The sequence below is a fragment of the Battus philenor genome, unplaced genomic scaffold (assembly GCF_028537555.1).
Source record: "Battus philenor isolate CCGP_79_NKW_IND1 unplaced genomic scaffold, ilBatPhil1.0.hap1 SCAF_3, whole genome shotgun sequence".
In the NCBI taxonomy this organism is placed as follows: domain Eukaryota; kingdom Metazoa; phylum Arthropoda; class Insecta; order Lepidoptera; family Papilionidae; genus Battus; species Battus philenor.
This window is the reverse complement of record NW_027181693.1, coordinates 6848059-6866493: the sequence shown is the minus strand read 5'-3', so window position 1 is coordinate 6866493 and position 18435 is coordinate 6848059. Positions and strand designations below refer to the sequence as shown.

Here is an 18435-nt window from a genome sequence, read left to right as displayed (position 1 = left end):
GTGATATCCTTCGATATGACTATTTATAGGAATATTTCAAATTTCAATTTATTAAAAAAACTTACAAATGAAATTTATTAAGGACCATCCTTTATATGCTATTACTACATTTTATTTTAAAAAAAATTATAAACTGAAAAGGGTTAGTCTAATAGTTATTAATGATTTTTCAACGGAGTCTTCTTACGGAGTTTTTCACCGTTTCATATTAAAAAACACAAAATATGAAAATGTCTTTCAAGGCTATGTATACAAATGTAATATATTTTAGATTTGATAGATGTTTAAATATTTAATAAGTAGTGGCTATATTTTTTTTGGTTTGGACAGGTAAAATATGACACATTTGGATATATTTAGAAATATCTAAATTGTCGAATTTAACTAAATTCCGTTGCATAGTATGACGTTCTGCGTCATAGTGAAAAAGTCCCGGAAGTATTTGATCTCTAAGCTTTGAGCCATATGAGGAAATATTTGAATAGAATTTTGAGTTGATATTACTAACTAACATTCAAGAACCTCAATAATTACATTTTCAATTAAATATGACGAATATCAATTTTTCTGCCGGGAAGTACCTATCTTATAGCTCCATTTACGTCATTAAATCTTTAATTATGGTTGAATAAGCACGGGGAGGCCTATGTCCAGCGCTGTACGATTTATGTCTGAAATGATTCACGTTGACGTTTAATTAGTTTTTAACCTGGAAACCACCTTTGTTAATATGGCTGATATGTGCAAAATAATTAAAAAAATTTACTTTACCACGCAGACGTCGTTTAATTAAGTGTCGGATTTTGGACACTGGTCCAAACCATTGTTTAAATACAAGTTATTTTCTCTCACGTGTATGTTTTTATGAGACTTCGAACAAGTCAATCTCAAAGAGCCTTTTATAATTTTTCTGATAAATTATTTCCATAATTTGTTTGAGATTATGTTAAAATTAATACGAGGCTTCTTTTTTGAAATGTAAAAATGCAACAGTTTACTATTATCTAGTCTAACATATTTTAGGGTAAAACCCATTAAAATCCCATGATAGTAGTCGATGTAAAAAAAATTTGTTCAAAATTAAAATGCATAGCCTTGAAAGTGTTTAGAATAATTGTGTGTAATAATAATAAAATTGCGATTCATTAGTTCTTACCTAAACTAAAGCATATGTAATTAAGGTGATGCCTTTGTATTGTCTACTTGGTTGCATGAGTCTATTGAAATGCTTTCAGTAAATTACAGTAGGGTATTTGTATATAGGTGATCAGTCTTTAACTGCGGATGTTAATGTGTGATGAGCATTATGACAGAGTTACTCCAAATCGCGGCGTCACTATGTGTTTTTGCCTATTTAGTGTTTAATAGACGTCTCAGGCTCTAAGAGCACAGTGCGCTAACGTTTCTCGTGCGCGCTACACGTAAAATTGCTTCACCGAACGACCTTCGGGTTTGAATACGACAGTCACTCGCATAATTATAGTCCTTTTTAAATTACTACGTAGCCATGCGAAGAACTTAAAGTATTTTTTAATTTTTATTTTATAATCAACAGTGATATTTGAAAGTGATATTTTTATTAGTATTAACTATATAAGATTGCTTTAAACAATAGTAAAATGGAGTTATACAAAGTTGCATTTGTATTAGCAGCTGTTCTTTATACTGGGTGAGTTTCTGATCATGCTTATTTGTGTGGTGAAATGATATATCGAGCAAATGTTTTTGTAAAACATTAGGTCATTAACATTGTCAGTTAAAAAATGGTATGCACATTGAATTGTATATTGTAATGGATGTATTTAGTATTTTATTTACGGTATAGTAATAGAGTTAAAAAATCTTATAGTCAAAGTAAAAATAAGAGCACCAGAGAGATGTTTGGGTGAGTCCAGATTAAATCTATAACACTGCTGGATTTTGAGATAGGAAAAAATGGGAACATGTTATAATTTGAGACGTGCTTATTTATTAGGATAAAATTAGATATCTTAGAGATGTCCACACAGCTTATCAAATTTTGTAAGAATAATGAATAACCAATTCTCTTATTTATTATAGACTATTTTTTTTTGTAATCTACGCAGATCACGGAGTATAACTTCAGATTTCGATGTTTTACTTCAGATTTATGTGTAGTCAGTTATTATATTCCAGTATTTAAGTTAATACTGATTTGATCTAATATGTAGTACAAAGTTACATGTTATTAAAATAAGAGGCAGAGGATAAAGAAATGGTACAATCTTAGTTCACATTAACTAAAATAAAAATTGAGGAGTTACATAATATACAATAATGTATAATAATAGTAGTGGTAGGTAGTGGCAGTAGGTAGAGGATTGAGACTTGCGACTACTCGTAAGTCGCGGGATCGATTCTTGAAAAGAGTCTTATACATAGTTCACACTTTGTGCAATAGGATTGCCACTGCTCACAAACAAGTTTCCAGAGGATGGGCAGCAGCGTGCACTGTGTACCATAATCCTATAATACGATCGTCATCCCGACTGCTAAGCGTGGCGATTATAGTTAGTGACTGTTGCGTCCCCCACGGATATCTTTGAGGGAGGCCTATAACTTACAATGGGCGTCTATGGGCTGAACGCTGACGACGATGACATTATATATATCCAGGTCTTACGTCGTACCTTTGAGAGTCACGCCTATTTCTAACAGCAGTTATATATTAAAGTTAATAGTTATAACTGCAAACTAGTATTACACAAGTATTACAGTTTCGAAGAGAGAAATTATTGTATTATGTTTCAAGGTGTTGATCCTGTAGGCAATATTCTGCAGAAGTTGCATTTACAAAAACTTTGTCTAATCCGTCCTATTACGCGTAAGGCTCGTGTCGAAGATAATTAAATAAATATATGATATTCTCATTGTTATTTAAAGTAACAGTTTTTAAATTTAAACTCGTGATGGTCATTAAATCGACTATATATTCGGCTGATATAGAATTTATTGACCGCAAATTACATCGTTATCGTAAACGGTACAGATAAAAGTATAAATATTATTATATAATAATAAATCTGAATAAGGGTTAAAGCCACTGTTTATTTATGCATTCATACATTGCACTATTATGCATATGCACGTACATAATTGTTACAGCTTAATTAATAAATGCATATCAGGTAATTGCAAGTCGTAAAGAGAAGTCGCAGATAATTAGTTATCAGAACGCATGAAAAAGATATAAACCTTATCACTGTATCTATTTTAAAATAACATAACAGTCACAATTTTGAATTTAATTAGTTTATTTGATGTAAACTTTTATTGCAACGTTTATTTATGATTCGAAATACTAATAATATATGAATCTTTCTGCGATAAATTTATTTTTTACATTAGTTTAAAGTATGACACGTATTAACGTCATAATCAATTAATATTTTGTCTTTATTAAAGATCATTTACGTTGCTACAAAACATTTTATTTCTGTCAACAAGTTATTAAAATACGGCATTTTTATTAGAAGGGTAAAGTTAAAATTATAAATGTTTGTTCGAGATATAAAATATGGTGCTAAAATTGTGCGGTACGAATGCGGTCGATAAAATTCATTCGATATGGTGTTTAGGTATTTTCGATATTCGTTCCTCGTAAAAGGTCTATGTTATGCGTGATAGGTTTTCCTCGCGGAAATATCAACGCCCTACGCAAACTTGAACAGTGACAGTTATTGTTACAATATTCTCATGTGATTTCCCATGTTTATTTAGAAAACATGACCGTTAGAATACTTATATATAGGATGGTTGGGTATGTCTGCAATAAACTTGTTTGTTTTATTTACAATTAACAAATTAACTGTATAAAGTGATCACTCTTGAATATTTATTTTTTCTATTGAAATGCGACAGGCAAATACTTTTAAATTTTGAATACGTTATTACTTGTTATGTTATCATTAGGTTATTTATAATTTCTAAAACCACTGATTTTTGGGTAGGTTTATCTTATATCACTTTTATACATTGATCAAAAGTAAAATCTTTTGTTGTAACATTTTAATATAATGGTGTTACTATAAAAATAATGTATGACAAAATACAAAAGAAGTAATTTTGTTACAATTAAAATCAAGTTTGTCTAATGATAGCCAAAATTAAATGTTTAAATACATAAAGTTAATATATAAACATAAGGCATACTATACCTATATTTATATTGTATAGTAATAAGCGACAATATGAATGCAGATGAATAAACCACATGCTTATTTGCTATAAAGGAAAACGACAAGGAAAAAAATCATTTGAAAAGTGTACATTCTGATGGTATTGCCATCATAAAAATTACCTTTTGTGCTATGAAAGTGTGATAAATTTAATATGTTTGCGGTAATTAACCTGTCCGCCATTGGGATTAATTTACAATACACGAACTTTATAATAGCTTATCCTGTAAATTAAACTACATTATTGTGAATTGGTTTTATTATGATGTATGTTATAGTAAACAGGTTTTAGCAGTTATCTCAAACCTTTTGTACACAGAAACGGCAAACTGTAACAATAATTAAAGAATCTTGTTGACTTATAGAATTAAAGTCACGACGCTGCAATAAAACGAATTCTACTCATTTAACTGACACAGGCTCAATAGCAATTATATAACTCATTTTATGATAGACTTGGAATGCCTTGCAACTAATTATTCCGGATTGATTTAACACTTTACATTGACGTAGACGCTTCTAATGATTTGTCGTTGATAATTTTTTTGTTAATTTTTGAACACAAGATGAACTTTTGTTGTGAGCATCTACTCTAGTTTCAAAGAAAGTCATGACAGTATATTGCATTTTAACGTAAAGGTTAAACGCTAAAAGGTATCATAATATTTAGTTGACTAAATTATTGCAGCGACTTATTACTTTATAAATGATTACATATATATTTATAAATGATATGATTGGTGATAGATGTAAAAACGTTAAAGTGGTTAATGTATAGTTCATTTGTCAGTAATTAACTTTTACAGCTATTTCCGATTATCCTGTATAAAGTCTCATTCTATTTTTTTTTTCTATCGGAACTCACCAGGCCAATAATATCTATCCGCAGGAGCAGATAGTAAACAAAAAACAATTTTAATACGCAGTAATCAAAATTTTGAAACCGCTTTTCCTTACAATATTATTATTACGTTGTTTATATTTTTGTAGATATTAATTTTTAGATAGAGTATACCATACATTAATTAAGCAATAGCCACTTGTAAGCACTCACCCTGTATAATATGTTGGAGCCTAAGAAGGAATCTCTTACTTTCCAATAGCTGGGTTTATTTATAATTTAAGTCGTGACCATTTACAAAGTTTAAACATACCTTGTTTCCTACATTGCATGGCAGATGCCGTTCGCGTAAAATCCCGTTTATTGATCACGGGATTTTTCCGCCATTAACTATTGTATAATTTCATACATTAGCCGTGCAACGTCAATATGAAATATTACATAAAATGATGAAATAGGATCAAAATGCTCGAAAATTCTTAAAGATCGATAATATACATTATTATAATATTGATTCGAGAGATTTATAAATATACGGAATAACATTTTGCATTTTCTTTATCAATTGGAAACTTAAATTACTATAATAATATTTCGCTGTAGTTCACTGAACGGTGAAATTCTCGAGTACAGTGATAATATTCGAGCCACTTACACGGTTAATTGATAATGTATTAAGTTCTATTGTAAAGGAAAATAATGGAAATCGACAAATAAGGAATTAAATTACATTTTTATGGTGCATTTAATAAACGCTACAATAAAATGTGTATAAATGCTTAGCAAAATATTTTAAATTGCTGTTCTTATATATTTTATAAATTCTTTTAAAGAGCAGGAAATGCATATCCTATAAAAATTACTGGTGTTACTGTTGTGTTTTTTTGCATATAAAAGCATCTATTAATATTCATTATATATTTAGTAGCATTATATACATAGTTAATATCATAGTTTTATAGCTTTTTCTTACATTTAAACATGGGAATGTTTTCCTTTTTTATATTACCTTACATATTAAACTACGTATCACCTTTTATACAATTTTACTCAAGCAAACGAGAAGAAACTAGAGTCGTTTCCTTATTCGGCTGACATGAACATTGTTTCCGTTTTAAAAACAGGTCTAGTTCAACGTCTTGTTCCGTGTGACTGATCTTGGTCAAGGATATATCACATTATTAATATCTAACATATATTTGATTGCTTAATAACGTTTCGTAATTTTATTCAAAGAATCTATTTAACGTATTGCTTAAAAGTTATACATACATAGAAGTGAAGACACGTAAATTGAATCTCGCTGCAAGTCATTGGCAGTGATTTGAATTCGATGGCCGATATCGCAACATTAAACATGTTAAGTTATAATGTAGTAACGCTTGGCATTAAAGAGGGGCGGTATATATAAAATAAATAAATAAATAACGTGTTCATTCAATCGGAATTTGATAACATAAGAAGAGCACTTGATGCTAAGTAATACGGTTCAGCTATAACAACTATAATTCTACAGTGATATCGAGACCGCTGTATTGAGACCGCTGTACCAAGTCTTAGGAAATCGCGGCGACTAGGGGACCGTGAATAAAAGAACATGAGCGCCGTTGCATCAAGTATTGATAGCAGACTAATACATAGGAATGGCCGATACTCTCTCCCGTCTCGCACCTACATATATCTAAGGCGTAGGACTCTGTACTAGCTCTTGGAGCCGCTTACAAACCAGTCCAGTTGGAAAAATTCAAGAGTCCCAACTTATGCATACCGTGGAACGTCCTACCTCCCAAATGGAAAATAATCAATAGCTTAGAGCCCGCGAGGTCATACCACATACATAACGGCTCATTACTTTAGCTTTTTTCCGAAGAACTTAATTTAGAGGCCTTTCGCGGTGTTGTATCTGAGCCTAGAAGTTCCCGACAAAGCCATGGAGTTTAACTTCGCGTTCAGCGCGAAACCGTGGTAAACCCATTGTAACTTTAAATACCAACGGGCCAAGAGTATAACTGCTATTCGACCAACCTTGCACTGTAACCCAAGTGGCATCATGGAGGGCTTCCTCGAGGAGCCCTTGGTTTGAAGTGGCACTCGTCTATAATACCCGTTTAGCATTCCGATATAAAGAGAGGAGCATTAGTATTGGTCTGTTGTTATTACCAGGCTAATAACAATAGCACTACTTCTAATACATCTACTTCGAATAACGGTAGCGCTAGGAGAAGAAGAACCAGCCTCGTTTCAAATGAGATCGGTTTGTTTTCGAAAGCAAAGAGTATTAGTCAATGTTAAAAAAACCCTGTAACACCACATTTTTGCTTATTACCTTGAGACGTGAAATGATATAATGTACGTTTGAATAGCCTATCCATTTCACTAGTTAGGTTGTTCTAATAATGACACCTATGTATAATACCAGTATTGCGGCACTGCGTTGTACATTCAAAAACGGCCTCTAGAAAGAGTCTTACAGACCAATGCGTATTAAATATAAAGTTATGAGGGATATATAATACGCATTGAAAACACTTTTTTTTACTTATAGTGACATAAATGTCGCACAAGTTACCTTTACAAACCATAATGAATGGCGTTAAAAATTTAATAAAAATTGGACCAAAGTAAACGTTTTCATGTCAAATGTCCAGCAGTAACGTAATATGGCTGTAATAATAATGATATTTACGAAATGGCTTTGGTAAATAACGTACAATTTATTTTAAATAAAGATAAATATTGTTTAACATTAAACGTTGCGTATTTTCCATTGTCTTTAAGTGTATGCTAGCAATTTTAACGTTTGTGTTAATTTTCTTTCAGAAATACTGAAATAATCAACTTAGCTGGAGGTTCTAAGTCGAATTACACCTTTCCTTTGAACTTTATATTCGGTGTATCTACTGCAGCTGGTCAAATAGAAGGAGGTTGGAATGAAGACGGTAAAATCAGTTTTAATTTAGTTTTATATTATTTCTTACTTATGTACGTAGGTTACTATATATATTTTAATGTAGGTATAGTTCTACGGGATAAATATTGCAGATTTACTATATGAAAACTTAAAGAACTTTGTCTCATTGTTTTGGTTTTATAAAATTTATTTTAATTCCTTTTTAAACTTTAAATGGCCTTAACCTTAAAAACTACTCACCACGAACAAGTTAAAGTACTATTATCTACAAAACGATTAAAATTTGTACGTTATTTTACCAATGTACATCATTGTTACTTCCTGTTTGGATCAATGTTATTTATTTTTAAATATGAACACGAATAAAATACTCTTTGTTCCTTAGTAAGAAAAGGACTAATATTTAGCCACTTCCGCATATGCAGCACTGCATGTGCGGAAGTGGCTAAATATTGGTAATTTTCTTACTTAGGATGGACTTCCGTAAGGTAACGCCTGATTCCATTAAATCATGTTCCTTGTTTATTGGTGATGTTTACAATGTTGATCTTAATAGAATACGCATCAGACAAAGGCATGCAAACTAAAGGTGGTGAATAGTAAAAATAAATTCGAATATTTTTGGATTAACACAGACTTGTATTTTTGCAGGGCGATCTGAGAGCATATGGGACCACTTAATACATACAAATTTAAGTTTTGTGAAGGACGGATCCAACGCCGATGTTGCAGCCGATTCGTATCATTTATATAAGCGTGATGCTGAAATGGTTCACGAGTTGGGCGTGGATGTATACAGATTTTCAATATCGTGGTCAAGAATATTGCCTAATGGACTTGCTAATTACATAAATCCCTTGGGTATTCAGTATTACAAAAATCTTATCGACGAACTTTTAAAATACAATATTACACCCATGGTTACGATATACCATTGGGACTTACCCCAGAAATTACAAGATATTGGCGGGTGGACCAATGCCCACATTGTCGATTACTACACAGATTACGCTAAAATATTGTTTGATAGTTTTGGTGATAAAGTGAAATATTGGGTGACTTTCAATGAACCGATGCAGACTTGCTTAGAAGGTTACGGCGGTACTTATAGAGCACCTGCGCTGAATCGTCACGGAATTGCAGAATATTTATGCACACATAATCTTCTAAAAGCCCATGCAAATGTTTATCATTTATACGACACTACTTATCGATCAATTGCCGGAGGTAAATGTTAAATATAAACAATGTTTCAGTACTACAGTGCTGTCAGAACCACTCCACCACGCCTTAGGTATGCGTACGGCAATAGCGTAATCAATAGTCGCGGCGGTAAAGCTTATATTCCTTTTTCCTCGGCCCCCACCTTAAAGCGCTTCCTAAGGCGGGGTACAGCGGTTTCGGTTTATAAAGTTCTATTAAAAGCAATCTATTTGAACAATTAGGAAAACATGTTTACTAACTTTGCAGGCAAAATTGGAATGTCGCTTGATTCAAATTGGGCAGAACCAAAAACCGAAACTTCCAAGGATCGTGAAGCCGCCGAATTGTATTTGAAAACTCATGTAAGTTTTATCATAGATACAACCGTAATAGTTTTATTGATTGCAGCGTGGGTTAAAGTCCGTTAATCATATTGTACACAATAAAAAGCTGCAAAGACAATTACCTTTTACGGTTGATTATTAGCTTGACATCCTTGAAAAACTGGCAGCTACAATCTATCAATCAAAGCATAGTTCGATCATAATAGTTTTATCATATGAATTCACCTTGCATGCCTTACACGCGAATTAAATGTTTGTATTATAAAAAATAAATGGTATTTTGCTAGCTAATATTTGTTTGTGGTTAAAGATATCATTGAAGTACACATACAATGTACAGATAATTTATTTTTATGAATTTTTTTTCAATGCTCATTGCTTTGTCTTTATTTAATTTGTAATATATAATAAAACAGTGATGATTGTATTAATTAAAAGGTAACTTCAAAACCTGATTCCAATTTATATCACTACCGCATCGTGAACAACTTACGCCATGACCTCTAACTGATTTCATGCGTTTTGTTTGGGTCGATAACGTTAATATAATGTATGGTATGAAGGTATTTAACATATAAAGTATAAAAAATAGTAGTTTTGTTAGTAAGTCAATAGATATATGCACGTGAATTCGGACGGTTATTTAAAAAAAAACATTAATACTAATAAAAAAAGTCAATGTAATACTACAATTACTACTTTGTAATCTGGAAGAAATCGTTAAATCTTAGTATCAAACTTCTTAGAGATACTTCGCATTGTCCATTCCACGTTGCACCCACATGGCAACTGCACGTGTTACTACAGTACTACGTATTGGGCCACGCTCAACTGAATCGGACGTGGTCGGATGCAGACTCACTCGACGCGATATTCAAACGTTCGATCGCTCAAAATCAGATCTCAGATCGTATTGTGCATACGAGACGGTTGTACACGAATCCATTATGCCAGATTTTGTCGAACGCTTTAGCCATATCGATAAAGATAACTTTCGTATTGGATCTCTTTGAGAGTATGAGCTCCATGGTACGCTGCACTTGATGAGTGCATAAATGCTTTGGTTTTCGACCAAACTGTCCAGGAATAGGAAGTTCTTTCGCCTCCGTGAATGTTATAATTAGAACAAAGATTAATCTTTCCTAGTTTTTCCCAAAAGATTTTAGGAGACTAGTAGGCCGAAAGGATGTGGGATTGATTGCTGTTTTGGAGGGCTTCAAGAACCATATGACACTCGCATTCTTTCACTGTTTGAGGAATTATCTGTAGGTCATGGCTGCGTTTAAAATAAGGGCTAGAATAAGGAATATGTCAGTCGAGAGGAGTTTGGCCACTTAGGCGGGCGTAAATTGTGGATGAAATCTTCGACTTTATCGCACGCCACCGGATCTACGCTAAATTTTTTCTTTTTTAGTATCATTTAAAACTTTAGCGGCCAATCTCACGCTCTCGGTTTATTTGTTATGCGCCCGCTGCAAGATTACAAAATTTTACAAGTTTATTACATTATTATCATTTACGATGCACTTAAATTTTAAATTTACTTTATAGCATTAATGTACATTTATTTTTACTCTTTTACCCATCTACAAAGAAAAAAATACACATGAGTGTAAAAATTTTTCATCGCGAACTTCCTTTGAAAATTGTTGACTACCGCTCATAAGAAGGAATAATTTCATTAATAAAGATCAAGAAAAAGCTTATCGGAAAAAAAAACCAGTTAGTAACCTAAATTTACATAACATTTGATTTCATTGATGTTGATTCTTACGCTAGCCATAATTGAAAATTAGTAAATACGTTCATAAAGATGTATGTATGTACATATATACCATTTTTTCAAAGCATTAATAAACACTCATACATTTAATTTGTGTAATAAATCTATAAAGCCTTGTTACTAACAACCGACCACAGTTATTGATTACTCGCACAAGTTTCCATATTATCGACAAATGATTATTGACGAAAGATAAAAATGTCATAAATCTTTTACAAAATTATACAGTGTAATTGGTATATAATGGTATATAGGTGTAAAAGCTTTGAAGATATGAAATTAAAAGCGCAGTCTGTATAACATAATTACTCAGAAACCATTGGAATGGGACAGGCCAGTAACTTCTGGCAGGACAAAGTCTACAAGAACAGATAGTTAACAATAATTAATTTTAATATGTAACAGTGATTCGTCATGTTATTTATTATTTCACATAACCATTGATTTTTGTACAGGTTGTATTAAACATTAGTAAACTGCAAATGGACTATATCTTCATCCTTTTAGATCTTTTAGACCAACCCAGTGTCGCAGAAGTTATTTGTAATTCCCTAATGCTAGTTTAAGTGTTCTATGCAATTATGTTCATTTTAATTGTTTCGCAATCATTAGAAATCGCAATTTATACGCTTGCTACGTGCCGACATTGAGAGTAGGAATGTTAATTATTGCCCAGCGACGCTTGTGTTAATAAAAATATTGTGCATATTGTCATATAAAAATATTATACCTATATGTATGTGTAAGAGTTCTGATTTGTATATAATTTTTATAAATCAATAGGATGTACGTGGTGTTTAAATGGCTGATTGATTATGGGTCTAAAAGCTTTTGAAGGGTGAATGTATAGCTCATTCGACAGCAAAAAGCTTCAATCTTTAACACCTACTTACAATCACAATTTATAAAGTGATAGCTCTGTAGTATGTTACATTAATTTCTTTTTTCTATTGCAATGGGGCGAGCCAATAATTTCTGTCAGTACAAAGTCTGCAGGAACAGATAGCGAAATAAATTTTAATATGATGATGATATATAGTAGTAATCAAAATTTTGAGAACTTTTACTTACAATATTATCATTACGTTATTTATAATTTCCGAAACCATTTCCTTTTGGATAGGGTGTGCCATTCATTAACAGCAATACATCCATTCCCTTTAAAGCTTTTACGCCTATAATCACACTGTATATTTACGTTATAGGTGGGCTGGTACGCACATCCGATTTATTCAGCAGAAGGTAACTATCCTCCTGAGCTTATTAAGCTTGTGGATGAAAAAAGTCGCCAGCAAAATTATACACGATCACGATTACCGAAATTTACGCCTGAAGAAATTGCGTACATTAGAGGAACAGCTGATTTCTTCGGACTCAACCATTATACGACGTACCTTCTTAGTATGGCTGATAAAGAAGTGGGTTTGATCCCATCCCATGAAAATGATGTAGGCATTGTCAGAGTTCAAGACCCAAAATGGCCTTCAAAGTCATCTTCAACATGGTTAAAGGTGAGGTATTCTAAACAGTATTCAGTTTGAGTTAAAAGTCAGACAAAGTCATCTTCACCATGGTAAAAGGTGAGGTATTCTAAACAGTATTCAGTTTGAGTTAAAAGTCAAACAATTTGAACTCAATTTCTGTATATATTTTTTTTATACGTATCGAGCTCTAAATGTTATTGTATCACTGGTTATAGGATTCAAACCGCTTTTAACCGATCTTCTTGGAAATATAAGCTATAGCTTATAGGCTATAGCCTAGGCCTACGTTTCTGTAGACTGTAGATGTCGAAATAATGATAATGGTGAAGATATTGCTTATATATACAATTTGTTATAACTTTGTCGTGTGTTATTATTCTGGTTTATATATTATAAATATTTGACATCAGACATTAGGTTGATGATGAGTGAAGTATTCGGATTTCCTTCATTAGTACGATACTGTTCAGATTTTAGGATACAGAATTCCGCTCAAACTTACGAATATTAATTCTGATACATTTCTGAAACGTTGATGATGTGACATTCTCTTAGCCGAGTAAAATCGTTAAGTCCAGCGCTCTAGACCGCCTTGATCTCGAGGTTGAGACAGGTAAGAAAGTAGAAGAGGAAAGGGTCGCCTCTCTCATGGGCGACGACAAATGTCGTCGTACTTTCCGGAGTTAGGTCCGAATGTTCTCCAGAGAAATGGTGCAGCAGACCGTTGCTGGGAACAAAAACAAAAATAAAATAAAGGATTGGATAAAGCCTGACTACAAGAAAACAAAACGTAAATGGTAATAAAAATAAAAATAGTAAGATCCGTTATCTGTGCCATTGAATAAATAAATAGGCACAGAAATTGCAAATAAAGAAAGCAAATGAATATATGCTACGAAATAAGAATTGATGTAATTAGGAATGTAGACGAGGGAAGAAAGGTGACGTGTGAAAGAAGACCAGACCGTGAAGAATGTAATATTTTGTGAAGGATGTGAGAAAAAAAGTACAGTGCTCTACAAATCAGTCGAAAATGCCAGGCACTGCTTAACAACCGACGCACTTTACCGTTGGTCACTGAACTAAGTGCCGCGGCACGGTAACAATAGTATATTTTGCCATCAAACATATAATTTCATATTGTATGTAAATATTATTTCTTTTTTTTTTGAACATATAAGACAGTTCAGGCACTGAATTTTAATATTTTGAAAAATTTCAGGTCGTGCCGTTTGGTTTTCGTCGACTATTGAAATGGATTACTAAAACTTATAACAATATACCTATCATAGTAACAGAAAATGGTTATGCGGATTTCAGTGGCATAAACGATGTCGCCCGAGTATCATACTACAATCATTATTTAAACGCGTTGCTACACGCTATACATGAAGATCATAGTAATGTACACGGTTACTTCGCCTGGAGTTTGATGGACAATTTCGAATGGGATGACGGTTATGTGTAAGTATTTTTTTTATAATTCATGTGCCAGAAAAGATATTACAATATTCATTAATCGCACATTTGTAAATAAGAGAAAGCATGAGACGATTGTAGGGAGTGTAATAAATTCTATCACGTTACCTTTTATTTCTATAGATGCATTTACACACACATGCGGAAAGGAATTTTAAGTACTTATTTTTTTATCGTCTTCGCAGTTGCTGTAAATGCACAGTGTGAACGTTACATGCGTGTATTCCTTGGCTTTTACTAATCAAAAGATAAGCGTCAAATTTTCTGCTATTTATTCTGTCTGCCGTTTACCAAATTATGACCGTTCATTGTTAACGTAACGGACTTTAGCCATGAATATGCTATTTCTCATTGACGATTAATATTTTCTCGACATAATTTCATTCACTATCTAGCACAAGGTAGAAGTAAGTACGCACCCTTTTTTCATAGTCAGCGTGAAACCGAAACTTGATACTAGTATTAATACTGTAGAATTCTTCAATTGAATTGTTGAATAAGCGTCTTAGGAGTATACTCCATCATTAATGAAAGAAAAGAAAACTGCGGAAGCGGTAGCAAGAAACAACATTAAAAAAGCTAAATTACAACAACAAAAAGCTTAAGACGCTCAATCAAGACCATAATACAACTTTGGATTCCTGCTTAAGCACTGTGTTTCTAATACTTCAAATGCATCCATGAAAGGTTTCATGAAAATTAATACGTCCCACATCTGCTGCGCCACCATTGTGAAAACCAGTTGTGAGATGGCCTGTACAAGGCGGTGCAAAACTCACAAATTTGTTGTCAGTTTTTAAGCCCCACGGCAATAAATATCTACCTGAACACAAAAAGAAAATCTTCGAATTCCAAACTAAACGAATTAGTTCGAAATGGATACCTAAATTTAGACGTCTTTTGAATAAAAAGCAATAAAATAAGTCATCTTAAAAATGCTTCAGGACTACAGCCGTCGCGAATAAAATTTCTTGCCTACGAAATTAACGCCATGTTAAAATCCTTTCCACTTCAATGAGAGGTGGCAAAAATAATTAACTTGCATAAACCTGATAAACAGAACAAAACTCTGTCTTACAGACACATCAGTTCTGTAAATCGCATCATTGACGCCAATAATAAAGGATAGACATCATAGATATGAGAATGAGAATTTGTATTCGAAACAAGCACTCGATCAGAATCAAATTTACAGAAAAACTAGCGAATTTATATTATAAAGAGATTTGTAGTCAAAAATCACTTCAATATTTTGTATTACATCTTAAGTTTTCGACAGCATGGCACGAGGGTCTGCTATGTTATTTTTCACATCACTATTAAGGTTTTTTTAACGTATTTATGGTTTAGTATGATGATGAAGTGTTTACTATATTCGGTAAAATATCAGCGGGTATTCCACAAGGCAATGCGATCGGGCCAATCCTTATATTTGGTCTACACCTCTCATTGTTTTGTGTTCATTTATTTGTTATATGTTTAATAAACCAGTGTCGATCTACGGCATTCAATTACGAGGATTGATTTCCAATTACAACAGAGAGATATCTAACTCTATTAAAATAACACGCTGAGAATAATTACAAATGTCTCATGGTTCGTGACTAACGAATAAATACATAATGACCAGCAATGTTATGGTAAAAGAGAAAATTGAAACCAAACCATCATCATATACATATTAAAAACCACAGGACAGTCTTAACTACAACGCCGACTGAAACGCAAAATGCTATCCTGTTAACAAAAACACAAATTCAAAATTGGAACGGGACATTGATCGTACTACTAATCATGATCTAATACTACCTTCCATATATCACTCAATGTTCCGTGATGTTGATATATGGTAGTGTACTTGTATATTCATCTTATGCAACATAAACACAGATTTACTTTCATACCTTAAAATGAGCATTTTAAACATTCCGATATTTATTCGAAAGAATTTTATAGTTAGTAAATCCACGCGTTACTGCGGTGTATCATAATTGAAATTTAAGATTATATCTTTTATATGCCAACCATTAGATTCTTGAGAAACTTCAGGAAGGAAATCTGACAAATATTATTTCTTAGTTTTCTTTATAAATTGAACATGAAGTTTTCAAGTTACTATTTATTTAGTTTATTATTTAAGAATACTTATAAATTAAAACTGTGGTTTTCATTCATTATGGTACAGAATTAATGGTCCATTGTATAGTTGCTTAATAATTTCTCTTCACTCGTTGAGTTATGCGACATTATTTATGCTGAGAAATGAAATTTGAACATAGATAAGCAAAGTATAGATGTTAGGTATTGAATTACGAATTCGATTTTCGAAGCACAAAATAGTGCGTGTGTAATCTGACATTGATATTTTCAATTCTCTGTCTTCACATAAATAAAAAAAATACTTTGCTTGGTATTATTATCTCCATAATTTTAAGCAGAGGTCATTTAGCTATCGTCCTTGATCTAATATGTCTTGTTTATTTAAGGATCTGTATATAAAAAAAAAACTTCATATATACTCAAAAGAGAGATCTGATGTTCTAGATTTTTTTTAAATCATCATCATTGATAACTAGTGATGTAAAGAGAAAATGAAAGATTTTTTTCCAATATTTGAACATTAAAGTAGAGAACGAAACATATATTTTAAAAGCTGTATTTATCGTTAAAATAATTCGTTAAATTTTTAAAATTATTGAATGACAAATTTCAATTTGGTGATCTATTAAAGATAAACAGTTGTTAACGGTATAATGTTATAAACAGCTTCCGTAATCAGTTGTTTAATTTTTTAACACATTCAAATATATTTTGATGAATGTGTTATGAGATGTAATTTGTGTAAATATTCATAAAATGTGTATTACATCACATGTTAGATAAAAATCTCAGAAGTCATAAAACGTTGTCAATGTGTTTAATTAATAATTTAGTGTTGTCATGTAACAATGGAAATTTACTTTATGGCATTGATTGATAAAGTGTTTATTTCAGTTAATTGTCCTACACAATCTTGATATTTATTTTTTGATACTCGAATACCCCTGTTTTTAGTCAGATAATTAACTTTCACCTTAGTAAAATAATTGCATACAATGAATATACATTTCTTATACAAGAGGATGAAAGAATTTTCTTAATTCTTTAACGTTTGAGAAATAAAATGTTAGTTCGCCTAATTCATACGCTTTGCTATTAATTGGCGTATTAAGTTGAATAATATTATTTACTAATATTAATGGTTAACAAGCAGTTTATTAATAACTAAATAATTTTAAACAATAAGCAACAACGGGATAATGAAATGAAACACAAGATCTGTCAAAACCGCGATATAATTTTCACTCGTCATGATAATGTAAATGCATTTTGCAGGTCCCGCTTTGGTCTTTACTTGGTCGATTTTAAGAGTCCGAACAAGACGAGGACGGCGAAAAACTCAGCTAAGTTGTATGCAAGCGTGGTGACGTCACGGGGCCTGCCCGCTGATTACGATCCAGAAGACTTTACTGCCTTTTCTGGCGCCAGCCTACTTATTCCAACCGCCCTACCCCTGATATCACTCTACAGGCTGATTGTTTAACGTTCCTTATCGGCGCTATAGTTTTTTTTGTTGTATATAATACGCTAAGTACGTTCGTAAAACTATCATTAAATCTTAAGTATCAAATATTCTTAACACTTTCAACTTGATCCCTATATCTTGCTGCTATCGCCTAATACTCGACGGTCATTAGTTTGCTGGCGTTGTCGCGAGCAACGTCTCTTCTGAGTCCGGCTTGGATGTTCGTAAAAGATTTTCCTTTCGTCTCTGGCAACGCTATGAGCATGTATACGAGGCCGAGGAGGGAGAATGCCGCAAATCCCCAAAAAGCAGTGTAAATACCCCAGGAATCTTTCACAACCTGAAATGAGACACAAACACAAAATAAAGAAATGATCTAATCGACACTACACATTTAGTCATTTATATGACTCATCTAACAAGTTATCAGCATTACACAAAATCTGTTGTTGTATTGTTAGTGATAATTGATAAGGTAAAAACGATTACATGTATCCAAAATATTATTTTTTGAATAGACATTAGGTTATTTATAATTGTGTGTATTAAAATTATTTCAATTTTAACATTTGTTTTATTTTATTTTTGTAAGAAAAAATTGAATCAGACTTTCATAAACCATGAAG

At 32.2% G+C, this 18435-nt stretch overlaps 2 protein-coding genes across 2 annotated transcripts in view; one reads left to right on the top strand and one right to left on the bottom strand.

Annotated features, from left to right (window-relative positions):
* Window positions 1–1402: 1402 nt before the first annotated feature.
* Window positions 1403–18375, top strand: LOC137927136 (myrosinase 1-like). Its single transcript, XM_068770952.1, has 7 exons — window positions 1403–1669; window positions 7861–7979; window positions 8603–9178; window positions 9422–9516; window positions 12487–12792; window positions 13988–14229; window positions 17620–18375. Exons 1-7 carry the CDS (start codon window positions 1620–1622, stop codon window positions 17825–17827), a joined length of 1596 nt encoding a protein of 531 aa, XP_068627053.1. The 5' UTR covers window positions 1403–1619; the 3' UTR covers window positions 17828–18375.
* LOC137927137 (facilitated trehalose transporter Tret1-2 homolog) overlaps window positions 17562–18435 on the bottom strand; it is a 14742-nt gene continuing 13868 nt past the window's right edge. The window contains exon 4 of the mRNA XM_068770953.1: window positions 17562–18149. Coding sequence (XP_068627054.1) covers window positions 17961–18149 — 189 coding nt within the window. The 3' untranslated portion in view covers window positions 17562–17960. The remainder of the gene's footprint in view (window positions 18150–18435) is intronic.